This window comes from Nyctereutes procyonoides, unplaced genomic scaffold (assembly GCF_905146905.1).
Source record: "Nyctereutes procyonoides isolate TBG_1078 unplaced genomic scaffold, NYPRO_anot_genome, whole genome shotgun sequence".
Lineage (NCBI taxonomy): Eukaryota > Metazoa > Chordata > Mammalia > Carnivora > Canidae > Nyctereutes > Nyctereutes procyonoides.
The window spans coordinates 14,112,454-14,137,250 of NW_026575128.1; the positions used below are offsets into that span (position 1 = coordinate 14,112,454).

General features: G+C 46.9%; 1 protein-coding gene across 1 annotated transcript; it reads right to left on the reverse strand.

The window, feature by feature from the left end:
- Positions 1-640: 640 nt before the first annotated feature.
- On the reverse strand, positions 641-21,957 carry NSUN4 (NOP2/Sun RNA methyltransferase 4). Its single transcript, XM_055341743.1, has 6 exons — positions 21,642-21,957; positions 17,142-17,485; positions 11,825-11,979; positions 7,666-7,826; positions 4,889-5,013; positions 641-4,094 (listed from the first exon to the last, which is right to left on the reverse strand). The coding sequence occupies exons 1-6, from the start codon at positions 21,732-21,734 to the stop codon at positions 3,818-3,820; spliced, it is 1,155 nt and encodes a 384-aa protein (XP_055197718.1). The 5' UTR covers positions 21,735-21,957; the 3' UTR covers positions 641-3,817.
- Positions 21,958-24,797: the final 2,840 nt, after the last annotated feature.

Below are 24,797 nucleotides of genomic sequence, written 5' to 3' on the forward strand. Positions count from 1 at the left end.
AGTTCCCAGCTTGGGCAGCAGGCTCCTGGCAGCACTGTGTTGGGAGGTGAGGACTGCACACGGGAAGGAAGAGCAGGTTGGCAGAAGAGAGAATAGTGATTTGTTATTCCCCTTGCCCTCCTCTAAAGACTCTCAAATCCTGAGACCTTCTAACCCAAAGTTTTTGGTTATTTCCCTAAAAGTTTTCACCTTGGGGTTTGTGGATGGTCTTCAGGGAATGCTCAAACCCCTGAGACTATGTGTAAAATGCATTTTCCCCTGAGAATGCCAAGGCTTTTACCAATCTCTCAGATTTATGATCTCTGCCCCCCACAAGGTGAAGACCACAGACCCAAGCCATCTCTCTAATGTAACCCATGGCTGCCCCAACACTTGGTCCTCTGCCAAGGATGGGTTGTTGGATATCACACAGAAAGGGAAACTTACAAAGCAAGACTGAGGCACATTGCTAGGCTTCCAGGTCTCTAGATGGAGCCCCTCCCACAGCCCATATCAAGCCACATTTGGCATTATTATACTTTGTGACCTTGTTCTCTGCCCCCTCCTCTATTTCTTTGATCATCACATGCACAAAATTGAATTAATCATAATCCTTTTTCATTATACATTTTTTTCATGTACAACATCCTTTAATGCATAGCTTTTTACTAATTTAGTTGACAATAACCTAATCTAACAATATGTTCCCTCCAGCTCCAACCAATCCCCCTTACCTGGGAACCATTATCTTGAATCCCACAGTGAGAATCCTTCCATCCTTTTTACATAGTTTTACTGCATATATGTTCTTTAAAAAGGTTTTTAAATTCTTAGTTGTACTTAACTCTAATAACATGAGAGAGATGCAAATTAAAACAATGAGATGCTCAGAGATACCAACTAGAATATAGTTTAAAACTGACAATACCAGGTATTAGCAAGGATGTGGAACAAAGCATTCTGTCTCTGGTTTGAATCACCATGGTCTGTGTAAGGAATCTTGGCTTTGAGGGAGCTCAAATTAGAAGTTCAAGGAAAGGTTTTTATGCTACTCTGGCCATATAATCAAGCCAGACACCCATAACCAGTTAGGCCAGTTATAAACCATCAGTAAAGAAAGTGACCCTGGGAGTCATCAGGGGAGCTTCAGACTTTTTTTTTTTTAAGATTTTATTTATTTATTCATGGGAGACACAGATCAAGAGAGAGGCAGAGACACAGGCAGAGGGAGAAGCAGACTCCATGCAGGGAGCCCAATGTGGGACTCGATCCTGGGTCTCCAGGACCATGCCCTGGGCCGAAGGCAGGCACCAAACCGCTGAACCACCCAGGGATCCCGAGCTTCAGACTTTAAATGGCATATTAATAACTCTAGAATAGGCTAAACTATAGTGAAAGCAGATCAGTGGTTTCCTGGGACCAAGAATGGGTGGGGGGAAAGGGACTGAGTACAAAGGAGCACGAGGAAGGTTTTTAGAAGATAGAATTATTGGAGATCCCTGGGTGGCTCAGCAGTTTAGCACCTGCCTTCGGCCCAGGGCATGGTCTTGGAGTCCCGGGATCGAGTCCCAAGTCAGGCTCCCTGCTTCTCCCTCTGCCTGTGTCTCTGCCCCTCTCTCTCTCTCTCTCCCTCTCTCTCATGAATAAATAAGTAAAATCTTAAAAAAAAAAAAGAATTATTTTCTATACTTTATGGTGATTGTTATTATGTATAATTTTCAAAATTCATTAATCCATTTAAAATTGATCAATTATATTGTATGTAAATAATAACAAATTTTTGTTTTCTTTTTTTAGAGGGCATCATTGCTATATTTAATCTTTTGGGATTGAACTTTTTTATTTAATATTTAATTATAAAGATTCATCTATATCATTATGTAACACTGTGCTTCATTCGACAGCCATATAATATTCCATCGTGTGAATATTCCAGTTTATTTGCCCACTCCACTGCTCATGGGCATTTGCATTTCCTTTTGGAATTGCTATGAACATTCTTGTACAAATCTTCCAGTGTATATGGAGGAGTTTCTCTTGGATTTACCCCTAATATTGGAATAACTGGGCTGTAGGGTAAGTAAATGTTCAATTACAGGAGATATTCAAACTTCTTTCCAAAGTAATTCTTTGCTTTTCCAAGCTGGGTCAGTCTGTCCAGGTTAGACTGGGACCCCAGGGGCAGGAGACCCAATCTCTTCCTGAATTAGCATTGCTTAGCATTCAGTTAGCACCAGGCTGGATACCCAGGAGGCCAAGGGCAGAAACCCAGGCCTCCCAGTCTCAGCCAATACTAAGAGCAAACAGCAGGCAGGCACCACATATCACACACAGAAGCTAATTAAAGTTCTACTCCCTGGGGCTCCCTCTTCCTAGTTTCACTTGATTTTGAGTATGAAAGATCTTCTACGGCCCTCAGTTATAATGCAAATCCCAAGAAAAGAGAAGGCTTAACCTTATCCAAAATCCTTCTCAGCTGACACCTCTAATACCAAAACAAGAATTGGCAGGAAAGGTATAAAGAGCAAAATGAGTGACAGAAAGAGGAAGAGGAGGGATAAAGAAAGTGGGGAGAACCAAGAACACAAATGTTCTAGAATTATACTCCCTTTTCTGCACAAGGATCAGTTTTTCAGAAAAAAAAAATTTTAATTAAAAAAAGCAGTATTTTGCAAGTGACCACGAGCAATTTTTAATATCCCTGCCATTAAGGGATTACCTTTTTATGTTCAAGTTACAAAAACAACATAATGAGCACACAGTCAGCAATGATATAATATTGCCCCAAACTTCACATCCTCTGGAAGGTGAGCCCCTGTGATACTGGGGAATAGCTCTCAGGGATTTGGTCATGGGCCAAACAACTGGAGCTCAGCCACAGATCAGGAACAAGAAAAACAAAACAAAAAAAGCATAATATAACAGAAAAAGGCATCAGGAGATGCCTAGGTGCTCAGCAAAAGGAGGAGAGCTGCCATAAAGATGGATGAGTCTCATCTCCCAGCTGCTACTACACCTCCAACAGCTCCCTGGCTACCTGTCCTACAGGAGCTCAAGGAATACTTGCTAGATGAATGAAGAATGACAGAAACACACAGAAGAGGATCATAGCCCTGTGGTGGCAGCAGCTTTCTCAGCCACACGGACAGCAGGAGGTGGCTGCAATGATGCAGCTCGGGAGAGCTTTCTCCATGCAAGTAAGCAGATTATCATGATTGGCTTAACATTTTTAGTTGCTTGTTCCTTAAATTAGATCATGGGCCACCTGAAGAAACTACAGAGGGTCGCTTGGGCGCGTTGGTTGCTGAGTACTGATCACACAGAACTCCAAGTGTGAGAGGTGCTCTGTAACCAGAGGTCTGTAACCAGGCTGAGTTCCTGGGCTTCGGGGCCCTAGGAGCTAGAGCACAGTAACAGCAGCTGGTACAAATGGAACTAACAGTACTTGGACCAATGTGAGACCCCAACTACAGCCCCAGTGTGTGGAGCTTCAACAGTTTTATTGGCTAAATGCTTCTTCCCAAGTTTATAGCTTAAAGTGTGGGCCTCGTCACTGGCTCCTCCTCCTAAGCCCCTAATGGGGCAGGAACCTTTTAGCACAGGCCTAGAAATAGGGGGAGAGGGTATAATAAGTGAGTTAGAAACCTGCTGATGCTCCACAACTGGACAGCAGGATGGAAAAACTCCTATTTTCTAATGATGGAAACTGTCTCTAGAAAGACAAACAGGATGGAGATAGGACCCAGGGTGCAGCTTTGCCACTGGTCTCAGTTTCTGGTGCCGCCATGGGAGTATACCCTTCACCTCCCCACACCAGGACTTCAGGAATAGGGTGATGCTAGGTCAGCCTACACATTTTGCAAAAGTACATGGGCCCAAAATTGGCCAAGAGGTTTGGAATTACCAGCTCCCCAACCTGGCAGGATGGGAAGAAAGAAAATGTGTCCATGAAAAGCTTTCGGAAGTGAGTCAGGTCTTCCACCTGAACCTTGATGCTGTATTGATTGGCCAGGAACTCTATGGTGCCTTGCACCACATACTCGTTCTGTAAGTGTGACAGTGAACAAGTGGAATAGACAACGTGGCCTCCTGGTTTGGTGGCGAGGAGTCCAGCCCTGAAACCAGAAAGAGAAAAACAGGTAACTACTGAGTTCCCAGAAGCAGGAGGACAATGGAAGGAGCTGGAAGCATGGTGAGTGGAGTCTACTGTGGGATGGGCAGCTGTGTTAGCCTCTGAAGCCCCTTACACAAAGATGCCCCTGGAGGGATCCCTGGGTGGCGCAGCGGTTTGGTGCCTGCCTTTGGCCCAGGGCGCGATCCTGGAGACCCGGGATCGAATCCCATGTCGGGCTCCCGGTGCATGGAGCCTGCTTCTTCCTCTGCCTGTGTCTCTGCCTCTCTCTCTCTCTGTGTGTGTGACTATCATAAATAAATAAAAATTAAAAAAAAAAAAAAAGATGCCCCTGGAAAAGTCATTCTCAAAGTAGGGAACAACCCGGCCCTACTCCACAGGCCCTCCTCCGAAAGCAATCCCCTGAACTCTGACTCTGGTTATGGTCCAAAATCTGACGTTACCTGTGCATCGAGTCCTTACCAGCCCTACAGAGCCTTGACTTCAGTAACTTTTTTCAAGCTCTCAAACTTGTGCTACTCACTAGAACTGGGACGAGCAAGGAGGTAAGGTAATATAATAAATCTGTGCGGCCCACCCTGCTCTGTGTGTCCTACCACGTAGGGCTTTCACACTCCAGAGGACCCTCCTATCACGTCTGTCTCCTCCAGGTTGTTCCTCAGCCAGAAGACCCTTCTGTGAGTGATGGTTGTGGCAAGAGCTTCCAATCCCCCAGGTGACCGGCCCCCTGGAGCCCTGTGGCACCGGGGCCTGAGTTTTTGTAAATCTGTTACTCACGCGAGCAGCTGCACCTGAAGCATAGGCAACATCTGCCGTTCCTTCTTCCTCGACCGCTGAAAGATGTTGTTCTCCTCCTCACGAAGGGAATGGCGGTCTGTGGTACAGGGCACATCCACCAGCACCTGCCAGAAGTGTTGAAGGGTATACAGTATCAGAGCTCCTTACAGGCTGTCTTCCTTATACCCTTGCCCAGAGAGGTTTCACGCAGTGTTCCCTCTGCCCATCCTTCAGATGCAGAGAACCTAACAAAGCTTCTCATTTTAACCTGGTTATTTAACACAGTATATTTAGGTATACTTGTGGCTGGTCAAAAAAACCAAAGCCAATGCCCAAATAACTATAATTAAATAACTAATACTGACCTAGAAAGAAGTCTTTTTTTTTTTAAGATTTTTATTTTTAAGTAATCACTACACCCAACATGGGGCTCGAACCTATAATGCTGAGATCAAGAGTTGCATGCTCTATCAACTGAGCCAACTAAGTGCTCCTAGAAAGTCTTTCATCCTTTAGGGTTCTGTCTTTGGCTCCGTCTTTAGCTACTTGAATGAAACATCCAATTTACAGATGATACAATGCCCAGAAGGTAGCTAATATACTGAATAACAGGATCGGGATTCAAAATTATTTTATGCTGAAACATCATATCCAATATGGAAAAATTTTAAAGTGAGAAATATAAAATCACTTATGCATCTCCACTAAGAGCCTATATATTCTGTGCTAGGCACAAGAAACAAAAACAAAAATTAAAACAACAAAAAAGGGCAGCCCCGGTGGCACAGCGGTTTAGCGCCGCCTTCAGCCAAGGCGCTACCTCTTTCTGTGTCTCTTGTGAATAAATAAAAGCTTTAAAACAACAACAACAAAAGTCCTATATTTATGTTTCTTTTTTTTTTAAAGATTTTATTTATTTATTCATGACAAACACAGAGAGAGAGAGAGAGAGGGAAAGGCAGAGACGCAGGTAGAGGGAGAAACAGGCTCCATGCAGGGAGCCCAACATGGGTCTCGATCCCAGGTCTCCAGGATCACACCCTGGGCCTAAGGCGGCGCTAAACCGCTGAGCCACCAGGGCTGCCCTATATTTATGTTTCAAAAAAAATCATCTGTGGAAGAGATGTATGAATTTTAGTTAAACAGAAACTCCAAGTAGATTAATAATGATAATGAAAGCATGCAAGCACAAGTTGAGTAATGATGATGGCTATGTGTCTAATCTTCATGGCCAGGTACATGGCCAGGTACTATCCTATGTGCCTAATCTTCATGGCCAGGTACTACGATGATGGCTATGTGTCTAATCTTCATAGTCAGGTATTTCCTAAAATACTCTCAAGGAATTGTCTGGATAATCCTATGTAGCAATATTTCCTACTTTACAAATGAAGAAGCTGAAATTTCAGCAAGATGAAGCAACTTGTCAGAAGTCAGTAAGTGGCAACCCTGGGGTACAGAAACAGGTTAGGGGACAGGAGCGGTCATGCTCTATCCACTCTGTTCTGCTACCTCCATGTCAAAAAAGCTGAATACGGAATCCCTACACAGGCAAAAAGCAGGCCTCTTAAGCCTATCCAAGATTCTATAAGCCTTAGAGTGGTTGAGGCAGAACAGTGAAAACTGAACAGGTCAGATCAACAAGTCAGATGACAAGAGAGACAATAGCTATATATTTTTTATATTTTTAGAAGCATATGTTTTAATAAATACTTTTAGAATATGCCAATTAAAAGAAAATACAAGTAACTTAAAAATAGGAAATGACTTTCAACATCATTCATAATAAGAGAATGTAAATTAGATGCTATCAGTTTGGCAAAACCCAAAAAGTTTAATAATACTAGTGGTGGCAGGATATGAGAACACAGTACTCTTACACATTACCAGTAGAAACAAAACCAATGTAACCCCCACAGAGAGTGATTTAGTAGCCTCTGTCAAAATCTTACATCCATATAAACTGTTATCCAGCAATGATACTTAAAAAGCATAAAAGTAAAAAGGACTGAACCTCAGGGTATATTATTAAATGAAAAAACTACAAAGTTCAAATAGTGAGAATAATACACCACCATTCCTTTATTCAAAAATACACACACACTGGAACACCTATGTGGGCTCAGTGAGTTGGGCATTGGACTCTTGATTTCAGCTCAGGTCATGATCTCAGGGTCATGAGATCGAGCCCTACATCAAGCTTGTACTGTGTGTGGAGCCTCCTTGAGACTCTATCTCTGCCCCATGCTCTGCTCACACACACGCATGTGCACACACACTTTCTCTAAAACAAAACCCAACAACACACATGCACACTTGTATTTGTATATCCACAAAGAATACTTCTTAAAGGATACAGATGAAAACAATGATCATCTGTGGGGAGAGGAAAGATAGCTGAGAGACAGAAGTAAAAGGGAAGCACCTTCTGAATTTTACACCATGTGCTGTATTAATATTCAAAAATAAATTAGGTTATTCATACTTATTTTAATGAGGGCTTCTCACCAACCAAAGAAGTTGAGAAATAAAATAAGTCTAAAAACTCCTTTCCCACTCAGGTTCAAACTCTTTCCTGCTAACTGTCTTTAATGAAGATAACACCAACGATTGTGCAGATGTGCAGACTCTGTTCTCCCAATCACCCACAGAGCACGGGCCAGGTCCAGAAATGGCCGTACATCCTCAAACATGGAGGTCTGGATCCCACCTTCTCAGGGCCTGGTGCTGGGATGGGAAGGCCAGATTTGACTAGCTGGATATCAGGAATCACTTACCCGGTCATAGGTGTCTCCCTCCAGTTCTCCCCACTTCCTGCCATCCCATGAGGTGACTCGAACCCGATTTCTATCCCTGATATCTTGAGGCACATAGCTGCGAAGGACCCTCTGTAGTCTGCCTGTTCGAGAAGTGGACAGATCATTGGCAGCAAGATTGCCTGTAGGAATAGAAATTTTTTTTGAAGATTTTATTTATTTATTCATGATAGACATAGAGAGAGAGAGAGGAGAGAGGCAGAGACACAGGCAGAGGGAGAAGCAGGCTCCGTGCCAGGAGCCTGACACGGGACTCGATCCTGGGACTCCAGGATCGTGCCCTGGGCCAATGGCAGGTGCCAAGCTGCTGAGCCATTCAGGGATCCCCAGGAATAGAAATTTTAACAATGTGAGTAGCCCCGGTGGCTCAGCGGTTTAGCACCGCCTTCAGCCCAGGGTGTGATCCTGGGGTCCCGGAATCGAGTCCCACGTCAGGCTCCCTGCGTGGAGCCTGCTTCTCCCTCTGCCTGTGTCTCTGCCTCTCTCTCTCTCTCTCTCTCTGTGTGTGTGTGTGTGTGTGTATCTCATGAATAAATAAATAAAATCTTTAAAGAAAAAAAATTTAGCATTTTTTTTTCTAATTCTGAAAAAAAAATGCCATTGGAACCTTGGCAGGAATTGCACTGAATCTATAGATGGCTGTGGGTAGTATGGACATTTTATGTCTGTGAGAATAAAGAAACTTCAAGGTCATAGCCAAACAAAACATCCCACCAGCAATGGTGCTGATAAAGAGCCAAAACAATTCTCAGGCAGAGCCAATCAATACAAATCCCAGGAGGAGAGGCAAGGGGAGAAGAAATGTTTGTTATGTACATGGCACAGTACTAGGTACTCTAGAACAGGGGTTGCAAGGGCAACCACCTCCCCAGGCCAGAATGGATATGTAAATAAATAAAACAGACCAAATATGAATATTTATTTTTTTCCCCTTCTTTTTTTTTTAAATTTTTATTTATTTATGATAGTCACAGAGAGAGAGAGAGAGAGAGAGAGAGAGGCAGAGACACACACAGGCAGAGGGAGAAGCAGGCTCCATGCACCGGGAGCCCGACGTGGGATTCGATCCCGGGTCTCCAGGATCGCGCCCTGGACCAAAGGCAGGCGCCAAACCGCTGCGCCACCCAGGGATCCCTCAAATATGAATATTTCTAAATAAATACGCTTTCTCCTACTTTTTTGAAACATGTGTCTCTCTCTCCAGCTTAGAAAAAATTCTACACATTTTTTTAAATTTTTTTAAATTAAATTTAAGTTTTTAATTCATGAGAGACACAGAGAGAGAGAGAGAGAGAGAGAGAGAGAGAGAGAGAGAGAGAGGCAGAGACACAGGCAGAGGGAGAAGCAGGCTCCATGCGGGAGCCTGATGTGGGACTTGATCCTGAGACTCCAGGGCCATGCCTAGGGCCGAAGGCAGGCACTAAACTGCTGAGCCATCCAGGGATCCCCTCTACACATTATTTAATCAAAATTTATTTTTCTCTCATTCCTTAGTAATAGAACTCTAATTTTATTTAAGAGAAAGGGGAACAACATGCCTCTTTTTTCCCTCCTTTTATAACTAAGTATGACTAAATTTTGGTCAATGAATTGTAGGCACAATTATTGTGTGGGACCTGTGGGAAGATGTTTAAAAGAAGGTAATACAATTAGATGTGCCCCCTTTACCCAATCTTTTCTTCCTGCCTTGAATCTAATGTGATAACTGAAGTTCTAGCAGCCACCTTGGACCATGAGGCAATCCTGAGGATGGATGCCAGAAACCAAATAGGCTGCAAAAAGAAAGAAAGAGCACGGGACACCTGGGTAGCTCAGAAGTTGAGCGTCTGCAGTCAGCCCAGGGCATGATCCTGGAGTCCCAGGATCGAGTCCCACATCGGGCTCCCTGCATGGAGCCTGCTTCTCCCTCTGCCTATGTCTCTGCCTTTCTCTCTCTCTGTGTGTCTCTCATGAATAAATAAATAAAATCTTTAAAAAAGGAAGGAAGGAAGGAAGGAAGGAAGGAAGGAAGGAAGGAAGGAAGGAAGGAAGGAAGGAAGGAAGGGCAAGTTCCTGATGATGGTGGAGACTCCATACCAGCCCTGGACCACCTATATCCTAGCTCTCTTATATAAGAGAAATAAACTTTTCTTCTTTAAGCCAGTTCATTGATTTTCTATTGAATATGACCAAACCTAATCCATCTATCTTCTACTTTCCTTTTTGTGACAGACACAAATTCAAGAAATTGCTCACTTTGGGGCGCCTCGATGGCTCAGCTGGTTAAGCATCTACCTTCAACTTAGGTCGAGATCCTAGGGTCCTGGGATTGAGTTCCACGTCAGATTCCCTGCTCAGTAGGGAATCTGCTGCTCTCTCTCCCTCTGCCCTTCCCCCCCACTCATGTGCTCATGCTGTCTCTCAAATAAATCAATAAAATCTTAAAAAAAAAAAAAGCTTGCTTTGCTCTTGACTCTACCATAAGAAAAACCTTACTGCAAGTTTGATGATAAATGGTGATTGATATCTGGTCTCAGAGTCAAGAAGTAAAAGGGAGAGCCAGAACAATGGTGAAGAACTAGAGGGCACACCTTATCCGATGGGAGCAATCCACCATGCACCAGTTTAGTGTTTCCACACAGACCTAGAGTCCCAATTTTTGAGGAAACTCAAAGAAGTAAAAATTGGATTCTCTGCTCAGGAGGAATTTGTAAAAGGATGTGAATGGAGAACAGAAAAGCTGGGTTCTGGTTCTGGCTCTATCTCCAACTCAGGTAAAAGTTAAATTCTTAAATCTCTTCAGAGTCAATTTCCCCCTCCATAAAATATGAGGACTCTCTTGGGTGAGAAGCTGGCATGGGGGCAAGGTGCTGGTAATTTAATACACCTTACAAGAGCAACTCTCAATTACTTCTCATTGGCCCTTCTTCCCCCTCTTAGAGTCCAGATCCTCCTCTTCTAGGTAACCCTACCTCACTCATCCTCTTTCTGATGGATTCCCACAGCACTGGGTCAGATCAGCCCAGCACAGAGGCTGGGCTCCTACACTGGACTCCTTAAACCATACTAACACTTTTTCTCCTCTGCCTCTGCACTACCAGAAGGGAAGACAAACATGGTACCATGCAATCACCCACAGGGCCTACCATGAGGCTGGAAGCTAACTCAAACTGTGCAAGTAATTGGCTGACGAGAACTGGAAGACAAGGGGCCCAGCCCATCAAAAAGTCTAAGGCATAAGGCAAGAGAAGCCTGGCTGAGTTCCAAGGTGAGTGGAAAACCCATAGCCCCCCTTTGGATATTTCTCAGGTCCCTGTGGAACGAAAGGTGCCTATTTTAAGGCAGGATGTCAGCAAGTAGATAGCTGAAGTGAACATCATGGCACACATGGCCCTGGCTGGTGGCTGCACTACTGAGATGAACAAGACTCGTGCCTGTCCCTAAGGAATTCATGCTTAGAGCAGGAGAAGATGCATACACCGTAAAGCTCTGACACAGGCTAATGTGCTAACAGTTGCAAGAGTGACGCCCATGGCATGGGAGTGTAGGAGACTGAGGCATCACTTTGCAACCGGCTAGCAAAAGTCATAAGGGAAGACTTCCAGGAGGTGGCACCCTTGAGCTGAGGCTTGAAGGCTGAAGGCTTCAGACAGGCCAGCTGGGATAGATAAGGTGGCGGGTATTCTAGAGAGAAAATGGAACATGAGCAAAAGATGGAGGCTTATTCAAACAACACAGAGTAGCAGAATGTGGCTGAAGCACACAAAGTCTGGGGAAGAATAACAAAGCTTTAAAGGGTGGCTGCAGCCAGATCTTATTGCTTTAGTTGGCAGACTAAGGAAATGAACTTAATCTTAGAGACAAAAGTAAACAGGGATAGAGGAGTGAAAGTGTCATGTGTAGATTGATCAGGGCCCTGGTTTAATCTGCCTTCAGAGACCTTGCTCTTCTCAGCAATCTTTCTTGGCCAATTGACAGAGGAAGAGAGGAGAAAACTGCAAACAAAAATCCACCACCTTAGCAAGCAGGCACTATACCCCGCCTCTGACCTTGGGACCAGAGAGCCCATCCTACTTTGCAAGTCCCTGACTGGGTGAGGTAGGGGGCCCTCCCTGCCCAAGACACCAATCCTCTGACTTACGGCAACAGCCAGTCTGAAGCAGTGCTAGTGTCTTCCCCCCAGGGGCTGCACATAAGTCAAGCACAGTGTCACCAGGCTGCAGACCAAGGGCTAGGACAGGCAGCAAGGAAGCAGCATCCATCAGGTAGTAGTCCATGACACCCAGGCTGCCAATCCTAGAAGAGAAGAGACCACCTTGAAGTCAAATTCCAAGTCAGGAGACCCACTGGAAGTCAAGGCCACTAAGCTCATGCTCTCAGGGACTATTGAGTTCTACTCAGCAAAAACTCATTTCTCAGAACCACTCACTCACTCATTCACTCATACAGCAGCCAGAGTAACCCATTTAAAACACAGATCGAGGGATCCCTGGGTGCCTCAGCGGTTTAGCGCCTGCCTTTGGCCCAGGGCACGATCCTGGAGTCCCCAGATCGAGTCCCATGTCGGGCTCCCAGAATGGAGCCTGCTGTTCCCTCTTCCTGTGTCTCTGCCTCTCTCTCTCTCTATCTATATATATCACAAATAAATAAATTAATCTTTAAAAAAAAAACACAGATCGAGGGGTGCCTGGCTGGCTTAGTCAGTGGAGCATACAACTCTTGATATCAGGGTTGTGTGTGGGGGGGGTATTGCTGTTTTGTTTTGTTAAGGATTTTATATATTTATTAGAAAGAGAGAGACAAAAAAAGAAAAAGAAAAAGAAAAAGAAAGAAAGAGAGAGACAGTGCAGGCATTAGGAAAGAGAGGGAGGGGCAGCCCGGGTGGCTCAGCAGTTTAGCTCTGCCTTCAGCCCAGGGCATGATCCTGGAGACCCGGGATCGAGTCCCACGTCGGGCTCCCTGCATGGAGCCTGCTTCTCCCTCTGCCTGTGTCTCTGTCTCTGTCTCTCTCTCTGTGTCTCTCATGAATAAATAAATAAAATATTTAAAAAAAAAAAAAGGAAAGAAAGGGAGAAGCAGAGGGGGATGGAAAGGGACAAGCAGACTCTGCACTGAGTGCAGGGCCAGATGCGGCACGCAGTCCCAGGACCCCGAGATCATGATCCAAGCCGAAACCAAGAGCCGGAGGCCCAACTGACTGAGCCACCCAGGTGCCCTGAGATTGTGACTTTGAGCCCCATGTTGGGTGCACATATCACTTAAAATCTTTAAGGAAAACAAAACAGCTCACAGATTAATTCACTCTTATCCAGCCAAGCAATCCATTCCTTAATTGCCCTTCCTTAATTAAGCCAGGCACGTTCCAGTCTGAGGCTTTTGTAGCTGCTCTACTTTCTGGCTATAAAACTCCTTCCCTGGGACGCCTGGGTGGCTTAGTGGTACAGCTTCTGCCTTTGCCTCAGGGCATGATCCTGGAGTCCTGGGCTGGAGTCCCACATTGGGCTCCCTTTATGGAGCCTGCTTCTCCCTCTGCCTATGTCTCTGACTCTCTCTCTGTGTCTCTCATGAATAAATAAAATCTTTTAAAAAATAAAAATTAAAAAAATAAAACTCCTCCTCCAAATAGCCCTGACTTGATTCCTCACTTCTTTCAGTCTCTCCTCAAAGTTCTCTCCATAAAAGTTATCTCACCAGAGAGATACTGGCATTCCCTGACTACTTTATCTGAAAATTAGCACCCCTTCCTCCCATTACCTCCTAGCTCTCTATGTTACATTATTTTTCTTTAAAGCACTTATTGTTAAAAAAATTAATTAATTACTTAATTAAAAAATTACAAAAGCACTTATTGTTCACTTTATATGTACAGGTGTGTGTGTGTATACTTTCCTTCTCCTCCTCCCCTTTAGAATGAAGGCAGAGACTTTGTTCATTCACTGTAATAACCCCAGCACCCGAAACACCACCTGGCATACTGGAGGAACTTGGTCTTACTGGAGTACATATTAAGATACAAAATGCTTTGTTGCCTTAGAGAAAAATGCCATCTGTTGTGCCTCTCACAGTTACCTGAGTCAGGCCTGCTGAAGAAATAGGCCCTCATTAGGTAAAGGAAGGGAAGGAAGGGAAGAAGGGAGGAAGGGAGGAAGAAACGGGAGCACCCCAAGAGAAGAAAAAAGAACAAAGCAAAAGCATGGAAGCAGGCAAACTCATAGCTCCTTTCAGAAACAATGAGAAATCTTGTGTCATAGAAATACAAAGGGGATGAGACTGAGGTTGAAAAGCACATAGAGGCTGGATTCTAAAAAGTCTTAAACCCTATGCTAGGGAGTTTGGACTGTAACCTGCAGGTAGCTACCCAAGTTTGTGAAGAAAGTAACATGATCACCTAAATAGAATTTTAGAAAGCTAGGTGGGCCAGAAAGAACAAATTAGAAATCAACACCAGTGAGAAGGCTGTGATGAGTCCAAGGCAGGAAGACAGGAGCCATGTGAATAGAGAGAGAGGGATGATGGACAACAACCTAATGGGCACAGAAGGACTCTTCACTCCCAGGCCAGTTGTCATAAGCCATTCCCTGCCCCCGAGACACAGCTCAGCCACTGTGGACACACTCAAGGAGACAGAAGCCTGATCCTTGCTGCTCTGATGGGAAGGCTCTAGGAGAAAAATGTGACAAGACAGGAGACATAGTACCCTGGAGGGTCTGCTACAAGAGCTACAGTCCCCAGGCTTGAGGTGGTGACACCTTCACAAATAGGCTCAGACTATGGTGGGATATTTTCAAAGTCCAATCACACTAGGATTATCCCTGAAACTGTGTGCCTCATGCCTCACAGAGGAGAATGACAAGAAGTCTGAGAAAAGCACAGAATTCCTATCACACCAGCACGGGTCTAGGAAACCCATTCTCATCAATTCCTTCCTTTTGGAAGCATCGTTCAACCTTTTTTTGGGTCACAGACAGAATCTGCTGAAAGCTATAGTCCTTCTTTCAAAAAAAAAAGGGGGGGTGGGGATCCCAGGGTGGCTCAGCAGTTTAGCGCCTGCCTTCGGCCCAGGACGTGATTCTGGAGTCCCAGGATCGAGTCCCACATCAGGCTCCCTGCATGGAGCCTGCTTCTCCCTCTGCCTGTGTCTCTGCCTCTCTCTCTCTCTCTCTCTCTCTCTCTCTCTCTCTCTGTCTCTCGTGAATAAATAAAAATATTTTTTTTAAAAAAGGGACAATTTTTCAGACAATTTCAGGAGATTCCTGGACTCCCTAAATATATCCTTGACCTCCTGAGAGATTAGGATTCCCAATTTATAGGGAACCTATCAAGACAAGAAGGAAACTCAAACCTCTCTGCGTAGAAGCCAAGCACCTCAGGCAACTTAGGAAACCACATGGTGCTGTGTCCACTGTTCTGCCTAAAATCAGTGCCTCCGAACTGGTCTCCAGCCCTGCCCCAATCTATCTCCCTCTCACCCGCATTTACTAACATGATCTTCCTGAAGCATAACTTTGATGAGAAGAACACTGCCAGTAAGAGAGACTGTGAGCCCTATATTGGAGGTGCTGTACTAGTGTCTCAGATACATCACTTCATTTATTTATTTATTTTTTAAGATTTTATTTATTTATTCATGAAAGACACAGAGAGAGAGAGAGAGGTAGAGACACAGGCAGAGGGAGGAGCAGGCTCCCTGCAGGGAGCCTGATGTGGGACTCGATCCGGGGTCTCCAGGATCACGCTCTGGACCAAAGGCAGTGCTAAACCGCTGGGCCACCAGGGCTGCCCCATCACTTCATTTAGACCTCACCATAACCCTGTGAGGCAGGAGAACCCAGATTCCAGAGAGAAACTGTCTGGATTTCAAATCCAGCCAAACTGCTCAACAGTTGTGTGCCTTCAGCAAACTACTTGACTTCTCTGTGCATCAGCATCCTCATCTGTAATAAGGGTGGCTACCAGACAGGATTATTTTGAAGATTAAAGAAATTAATATTAAAAAATAAATTAATAGAAGCCAAGCGCTTGTACAGTAGTTGACACACAAGCTGATAATGGTATCAGTGCCATTATGTTCCAGATGAGTTTCCAGAAAAGGAAACCAAGAGTCAGTTATCCAAAGCTATGTGTCCAATAAGTCATGAAGGCAAAATCCAAATCTAGGTTTTCTTGACTCCGAAGGCCGTGCTTATAACCACTGTGCGTTATTGCCTTTCCCCTACTCCGTAACCCTTCCCAGTAGTTCTCTAGAACACATCTTGGCAGTTTACAACAATATGGCTAAAGGGTGCATGGTCTGAAGCCATCCAACCCTGGCAAGTACAGCCATTTATAAGCAACCCTGGGCCATCAGGAAAATCCCTTCTCCCAAACCTGTAAGTTCCTGGCATTCAAGATTCCCAAATGTGGCCCCTCCACATACTCTCCAGCTTTGCCTCCTAGTTTTCCTAAGCATGCAGCCTTCCTTCAAACCAGTAGCTAGAACTATATATAGTCTTGCCTCTCTCCAATCTGCTTTCCACACAGCAGCCTGAATTTTGAAAATTCAAAGCTGGTCATGTCACTCCCTTCCTTAAAACTTTTCATGGCTCCCTCTTCCTTTTAGAGAAAAAGTCCAAAATCCCATATGACCTAGAAGACCTTCAAAATCTGGCTCTGCCACCTTCTGTAGCCTCTCACCCCCATCCCCATCCCCATTTAATTCCTATTCATTTTCCAAACTTTAATTCTTATTAATTTTCAGGTCTTCACTTAAATTTCATTTCCTCAGAAAAGACTGGGTTAGATCTCCTAATTATAAAACTTCATAGTACTTTTTCTTTGTAGCACTTATCACAATTATAGTTCCTTAATAGAATAGTTTCTCACTATATATAAATAGTTTCTCACTAGACTGTAAGTTCCGTGAGGGCTTCAACTTCATATACACCTGAGCGCTGGCTGAGAAGACCAGAAGTCCCCTCACCAACAACCCCTCTAGTACTATGTGTCCCAGGTAAGTCTCACTCATTCTTTGCTACTGTGAGTTTATTTGTCCTACTCATCTGGATGGGTGGCTATGAGGGCAAAATGAGAAAGCAGTAGTAAATAATACACATTTTAACTGTAGAGGGTATAATAAGTGCTCAAGTCAGAGACGCTGTCTTCCATAGGGGGCATCAGAGCAGAACAGGTTCAAAGGGCAGGTTCTGGAGTCAAAATGCCTGGGTCTAAACACTAACTGTACCACTTGGTATCTCAGGGACCTAAAGCAAGAACGTACCTTAACTTCTCTGCACCTGTCTCCTCAAATGTAAAAGAGGAACAATATTACCTACCTCAGAAGGCTGTTGACAGAACAAAGGAGATAATGCACACACAACACTTAGAAAAACACCTAGCATATATAAGCACTCGATAAATATTTTTTCCGTCTACTTCCAGAAGACACCCAGGACAACCCCAGCCACGGCTCCAGATCCTACCTGGCAGGAGGGAACCGACTGACATCCCCTCTGGCAAAAGTGAAGCATCGAAGGTTCGGGCTGTAGGCCCCAGAAGCTTGAGGTGGAGTTGTAGTTTGGACACTCTCTGGCTCTGGTTCCCCGTGGGAGATGGCTTCACTCACAAAGTCCCTGGCATTCAGCTGCTCCAGCTCCCCACTCACATGATCCCAGGCAGCAAAGTTATTAACCAGCGCACCATACTTCTGCTCTGAAAGGAGACTGACCCGGATGGATGGCCAAAGATCACCAAATTGCACACTGTAGGTCATGTCAAAATTCTGCAGAGCCAGTTGGGTGGCAGGAAATTTGGGCTCTGTGGCAGCCTGAAAGGAAAAGAATGGGCTTAATGATCTTCCAAGTCTTTTTTTCTTTTTTTAAAGATTTTATTTATTTATTCATGAGAGACAGAGAGAGAGAGAGGCAGAGACACAGGCAGAGACACAGGCAGAGGGAGAAGCAGGCTCCATGCAGGGAGCCTGATGTGGGACTCGCTCCCAAGACTCTAGGATTATGCCCCAGGCCAAAGGCAGGTGCTAAACCACTGAGCCACCCAGAGATCCCCCCAAGTCTTGCCTCTCCCCTACCACCTGACCTCACCAATACCTCAGAGCCCTCCAGTAAACATGGAACCAGCTAGTGCCCACTCCTGCCTTTGCATCCTGCCTCTGCCAGCCAGAAAAAGAAGTATGAAAGAGAAAAGTACTGGGCCTGCCTTTCTAAATCAGTTCCATGAGGGCTCCGAGTTGTGAGGAAAAAAGCTGTAGCTCTCACAACAGCATGTGTGGGTCACCCAGAAAGGGGGTGATCCTTGAGGCCCAGGAGGAAGAAGAACTTAAGAGAACTGGGAGCTCAGGATAGGACTCTGAGGAAAGTCTACAGAAGGTTGGAAGAAACTACGAAGGCCCTGGGGGAAGCTTCAGCCTGAAAAACAAAAGACGCTTTCTTTCTCAACAGTCCTTTCATCTTCTAAAGCATTTTCTTGTCTCCTAGTTTCTGTGAGCACCAGAACAGCTCAGTGAGATACAAAAGATACCCACCTTCCACATTTGGTGGGGAGATACAGTAACTTACCTAAGGTCATGCGATGACGGACACCATAATGCTTAGAATCACAGGGCTAAGGGTCATTTGGGGAGAGTTCCTAGACCCCAGGAAGGTGGGAAAAGGAGAACTCACAGAAACCTCATGGTGTAAACAAAAAATGGGGACTACTATGGGGGTAGCAGAGCAGGACTGGAATCAGGCTTGCAGAGCAGAAACACAGATTAAAAGGAAAATGAAGACGTCGGCTGTGGGGTCCCTAGGTCAGTCCAGGTTGCCACAGCTGGGACACTTGCTCAGGCTAGAAGTCCTAATAATATTAATTTTGCTCCAGCCTTTGGGTTTGGTCCTCTGGCCCTCATTTCTTGTTATGGCGGGGACTCTTGTTCCGACCATGACTTCTGCTGTGATGACCATGACTTCTGCTGTGACGGGGACTCTGGCTCTGGCCTTGACCTTTGCCAGGGCAGGGACTCTTGCTCCGGCTCCTGCTGTGGTGGGGACTCTTGCTCTTGCCCCGCCATCTGCCATGGCAAGGACTCTTACTTTGGCTCTGACTTTTGCTACACTGTGAACTCTCACCTTGGCCCTGATTTCCACTACCCTGAGGATTCTCACTCTTATCCTGATTCACACTTTGGTGGGGACTATTGCTCTGGCTCCTACTTCTCTTTCGACCAGGACTCCTGTTCTGGCTCTGAGTTCTTTGAGGATGGAAACTCTTGCTTTGACTTCGACTTCTTCTGGGGTGGTGGGTATTCTCATTCTTGCTGTGGCTGTCACTACTCTGGCATTCACTAATAATAACAGTTGAACTACGGCTGAGATTAGAGCTACAGCTAGAAGTCTTGGATGAAGACAAAGGACAGCTATAGGGGACCTGAGGGCACTCTTTGCGGGGGCCTCGAGGGGCCACAGAGTAGACATGGAAGCCACAGGGCATAGTATCAGGGTGGCACCGGGGTTGGGGGGCAATGGGTAAACACTGAGGATCAAAGGGTGTCCGCAAAGGGATAAAAGAATAGATGTGGGTGGAACAGGGAGGTGGCACAGGCAGGCGACAAGGTTGGGGTTGGCACTTGGGAGTGCTATAAATGCCACAGGGGGACACTATGGGCAGCTTATGACACTGAGGGGGGCCAAGGAGTGGGCAGGGATCAGAAGTTGAGGGAACCACAGAATATACATGGTTATTGCATGGGGGTCCTATGGGGAGCCCACAGGGGCTGCTCTGAACATAAGTATTGGGTGGGACAGAACAAAAAGGAAGGCGAAGGGGAAGACAAGTGGGGATGACAGGTTTGAGGGTCCTAGGGATCACAGTAGGTAAGGCAGTTCTTTGGGGAAGTTCTTTGGGGCAGGAATTTGAGCAAGTGGTAATGGATGTCACCATACAAGAAGGACCAGAGGGGTGGGAGGGAGGTGGAGGAGAGGCACAGGCCTTAGGAGGCCTGGGCTGGTCAAGAGGACTGTGCTGGAGAGGAATGATCAGGGAGCGACATCTGTGGGGAGGACACGGTGGTTTTAACTCTGGGCATTTGGGGGACTTCACTTGTGGGCAAGCTGGGGTAGGGAGAGGTGGTTCATTATAGCTTCTGTGGGGGGGTGACTGGGGTGGAGATATGAACTGGTTGCCGAGGGGGGAAGGGAAGGAGAAGACAGGATAGGGACAGTGAGAGGACAGGGGAAGAGGTGGTTCCGGGGGACAGGGGGAACAAGAGAGTGTGGTGCCTGGCTCCACAAAGAGGCAAGAGCTCCCACCAGTCTCCCAGGTGAAGACGGACTCAAAGCAAGGCTTCATGGGAGCCTGGGATGGGGGTGAGCAAGGAGAGCCAGTAGTCCTAACAGGCAGGCGGATGGCACAGCAAGGGCCAGCAGGTGCAGGGATGTGGGCCTCTTGAGAAAAATGGGAATGGTGAAAGGAGCCCTCCTGAGACGAGCTGGGAGGGCAGGATGTGCCTGCCTGAGAAGAAAGTGGGGGGCCACAGCAATTTTTCCCAAGGGGCAAGTCAAGCTGTGGTTTAGGTTCACAAGAGTCTGGAGGCTTAAGGCAACCTTGGCAAAAGCTGCCAGAGGGTGGGGAACATGCTGGGGAGAGAGGAGGGTCATTATAACTTTTGCCTGAGGACCAGGTGCAGAGCACAGGTGAGAAGACGGGCCCAGTTTCCAAAACCCTGTGAGAGAGGGGTGGAGAAACCACAGATCTGATCTCCATGGGCCGCTGAGCAAGAGGAGGTGAAATAACCAGGCCAGTTGCCAGGGGCCTATGAGCAACAGTAGGTGAAACAATGGGGCAAGTCCCTTGGGACCCAGAGGTGACAGAAGGTGAAATCATGGGGCCGGTTTCCAAAGGCACATGAGAAAGGACCGGGGAAGTCACCGGGCTGGCTCCCAAGGGCCGATGAGGAAGAGGAGGGGAAGTCCCCGGGCTGGTTACCAGGGCCGAAGGGTACCCACCACAGTAACAGAAGTAACTCGGCTGGTCAACGAAAGGGCCTCGGGGGCAGGGACGCGGTGTTCTTGGGGGACTGATCCAGCTGCAGTAAGGGCTCTGGGGACGAACAGGGGGGGACCCCAGAAGGCCGAACCGGTCAAAACAAGGGCTCGAAGGAGGCGAACGCAAGAGGATGGGCTCGCGGCAGCAAGGCCTGGCAAGGACTGGAGAACAGGGTTCTAAAGAACATCTCACGGGGCGCAGCGCGGGCTGGGGCGGCGGGGACGGGGGCGGCGGCGGGGAGGGAAGCCGTCTGGGTCGCGAGGAGGGCGAGGCGGTCAGCGGGGAAAGGCCGGGCCCACAGGGGAGGCCGCAGAAAGGGTCCCGGGAGAAGTGGGGAGAGTCGAGCGGGTGGGAGGAGTCGCTGCACGCTTCGCCTGGGTTCGGGGAGAGGCCGGGAGGGTGCGCAGGGTGATCGCTGTAACCCTTCCTGGGCGCCAGAGGCACCCCGAGGGTGAGGATGGGGTTGAATCCTTTCCCGGGGGGCGGCGGAGACCCAGGGAGGAAGGGGTCGTCGCTAAAACATTTTTCGAGGGGGGAGGTCGGCCGGGCTGAAAGTTCTAGGAGGAAAGGCGGAGGAGAGGTCATGGGGGGGGGGGGGGCCGGGGTAGGAAAGGAAGGGAGGGAGGGGCGCAGGGAGGGATAGTGGGGGCCAAGGGGAAGGTCGCCCGGAGGCGGGGAGCAAGAGGCGGTGACATAACTGAAAGAATGAGGGCGGGTGATGACGTAACTTAGAGGGGCGGAGTCGGGAGGGCGCTGACGTAACCGCAGCGACAGCCCCAGCCTTGTGACGAAATAAAGGGGCGGACGGAGGCGAAGACGTAACAGACAGGAAAGGGGGGGCCTCGCGACGCCCCTGCGGGCGGGGGAGGGCAGGGGCGTCCCGGGGGCCGGGCCATGGACGCGCCGGGGCAGCTTTGCGGGGGGCGGCGGCCCGACGTTACCCATTTCTTCTTGTGCCGGTGTCTCCGCGGGACGGTCGCGAAGTGCGCGCGCTTCAGCACGTCCCGAGCTCGCCTCCCGACCAGCGCGGCCATCGCCCGCGTGCAGCGCGGAGGAATTCCGGCCGGAACCGCGACTGCGGACGCGCGGGTTCCGGAGACGCGGCGGCGCCGCTCCGGGCGCAGAGAGGCGGGGAGTCCGGCGGCCCCTGGAGCTCCGGGGTCCGGCCCACCCTGACCAGCCAGATGCCAGCCCGCCGGCCAGGGGTCTTCCGTGGGTGCTCGGAATGGGGCCCCTGCCGAGAGGTCTGGGCTTTGGGAGAGACTCGGTTAAAGCCTCAGCCCACCGGTTGGGGGAGGAGCAGGCCTGGGACTGGCGGGTGAGCCCTGAAGCAGCGGGGCGGGGGCCGGGGGGCCTCCAGGCAGAGAAGGCGAGGCCAGACTTGTGGGCAGAGGCGGCTTTAGAGTGAAGCCCACGAAGCTTGAGGTTTGAGAACCTGTCACTTGCGGCGCTCCTTTGGCCCTGGGCTTAATGATTGTTTTAAAGAAGGCCCTCGAATTGTGTAAGCGGTAGTCGCCACAAAACTTGACTCCACCGTACGGGGCCAGTAGAAAGGATATGATCAGATAGGGGCTTTTAAAAATGGGGATCCCTGGGTGGCTCAGCGGTTTAGCGCCTGCCTTCGGCCCAGGGTGTGACCCCAGGGTGTGACCCCGGGGTCCCGGGATCGAGTCCCGCGTCGGGCTCCTGCTCCCTCTGCCTGTGTCTCTGCCCCCCTCTCTCTCTGTCTCTAATGAATAAATAAATCAAATCTTAAAAAAAAAAAAAGATCATCCGGGAGCTTACTGGTTGGTGCATACACGCGTACTAGGTGTTGGGAGAAAGCGTGGGAGCTCCGTGTCCCTTCCCTATACTTTGCGCTATGCATCCCTCCGTCTGACTGTTTCTGAGTTATATCCTTTTTTTTTTTTAAGATTTTATTTATTTAATCATGAGAGACACACAAAAAGAGGCAGAGACAGGCAGAGGGAGAGGCAGGCTCCATGCAGGGAGCCCGATGTGGGACTCGATCCCGGGTCTCCAGGATCAGGCCCTGGGCCGAAGGCAGCGCTAAACCGCGGAGCCACCTGGGCTGCCCTGAGTTATATCCTTTAATAATAACCGAGCGATCTAGTGAGTAAGGGTTTCCTGAGATCTGTGAGCTGCTCCAGCGAGTTAATGGAGCCCAAAGATGGGGCCCTGGGGACCTCATCTCTAGGCAGAGAGTCAGCAGTACAGATGTGAGCGGTCAGTAAAGCTGAAGTATTCAAAAGATATCAGCCACTATTTCAAACTCCATCAGAGTCCTGTCAGTTTCAGAAGGCAGGAAATTGGGTACATTTTTATTGGAGTTACAGGAGTGATGAAGCAGGTGTGAATTTTAAGACAACAATCTCTTCACTACCATAGAAAATTAGAAGTAGTGAGGAACCCTTGTAGCACTTTGAGCTTTTCCAGTACTTTATGGATTGTGAACTCCCAAAGCTGCATGTGAATGAGGGAATTTTTAGCCTCTGCTCAAATTGTATTCTTCTTGATGAGAGTTGTAAAGTCCCCGTGAAAAACATATACCTTTATTTCCTCACTTACAGGAATAGTTTACTGAAACTTTAAATATCATAAATAGAATCTTGTGTTTATCACTAAAAAAAAATCATCTGACAGTTGATAATTATAGTAAGTAGGCTTACAGCAGGGAGATCAGATGAGAGAAGATGATTCTGGATTACTGTGGTGCCAATAAAGGTAGAGAAAAGGATTGATTCCACTTAAAATACAGGGAGAATTGACAGGGCTTGCTGATTGATTGGCCCTATCTATCTAAACTAGTATATCCTACACCACCAGTTAATAGCTGCCCTCCTAACCTGCTTTTATTCTTATAACATGTATTTTTTCATACAGTCTGCTAAATTATAATTTTCAAAAGGTTGGAAACATAATCCTTATACAAAGATAAAAAATGCCAAAGATTTTATTCATCCTAAGAAACTGCTCCTCCATCATTAGCCTAAGTAATGAGGGAACCAGTTAGATGGTAAGGCCTGTTCAAATGAGAACTTGAGTTTCAGAGATTTAGGTTATCAGCCAAAGGAATGCTGAAATGAATTTGTTAATAGTTGTAAAAATGTTGATATCTTATTAAGTAATAAACTGTAATGTTTGGGATTTTTGCTTCTACCAGATGGAAATCAATCCCATCTCTACTGATCAAAATTCTATTGCATCACTATGGCTAGGAATCACTTGCATTGCCATTGGTTTTCTTTCCTTTTCTTTTTTCTTTTTTTTTTTAAGATTTTATTTATTTATTCATGAGAAAGAGAGAGGGAGAAGGGCAGAGACACAGGCAGAGGGAGAAGTAGGCTCCATGCGGGGAGCCTGACATGGGACTCAATCCTGGGTCTCCAGGATCACTCCCTGGGCTGCAGGCAGCGCTAAACCGCTGAGCCACCCGGGCTACCCGCCATTGGTTTTCTACAAATTAACCTACCACCTACAAAGTTGTGCAGTACCCTAGTCAATATAAAGTTGATCCAAGGTATATCCTAGCACTATGTAAAGGAGCACCCAGTAATTCTCTTCTGCTCATTTACAAGTTCTGAACAATTCTTACCGGTTTTGCCCTCACTAGAATGTAAGATTTTAAAAATCAAGGATTTTCTTTAATTCATTGTTGAATTATCAGTACCTAGAACTGTATGTGGTACATAGTTGGCTCTCAATAAAAGCTTATTGAATGACTGAGTGACTGAGTGAAAGATGAGTTTGTTACAGGGACCTAGCAGTTGTAAGATGGAGGAAGGTATGTACATAGAGAAAAGCCTTTAAAAAAAAAAAAAAAAAAGCTCATGGCAGCCTTTTCTGACCACAGGTCCTGTCCTCATGCTATTGTAAAAAACACTTTTGCACCAAAAGAAGAGAAATGAATAAGTAAATAAATAAATGGCTCATGACACTTAAATCCAGATAAGGATCCAGTGAACAGAGATTGAATACACTAAATAGGAGGTATCCCAGTATACCTGTTCTCAAAGGTTTATACCAAATATGGAGTGTGAAGACCATAACCACCATCTCCCTGCAAAGGACCCCTTACAACTCCAAGCCTCAGTTTA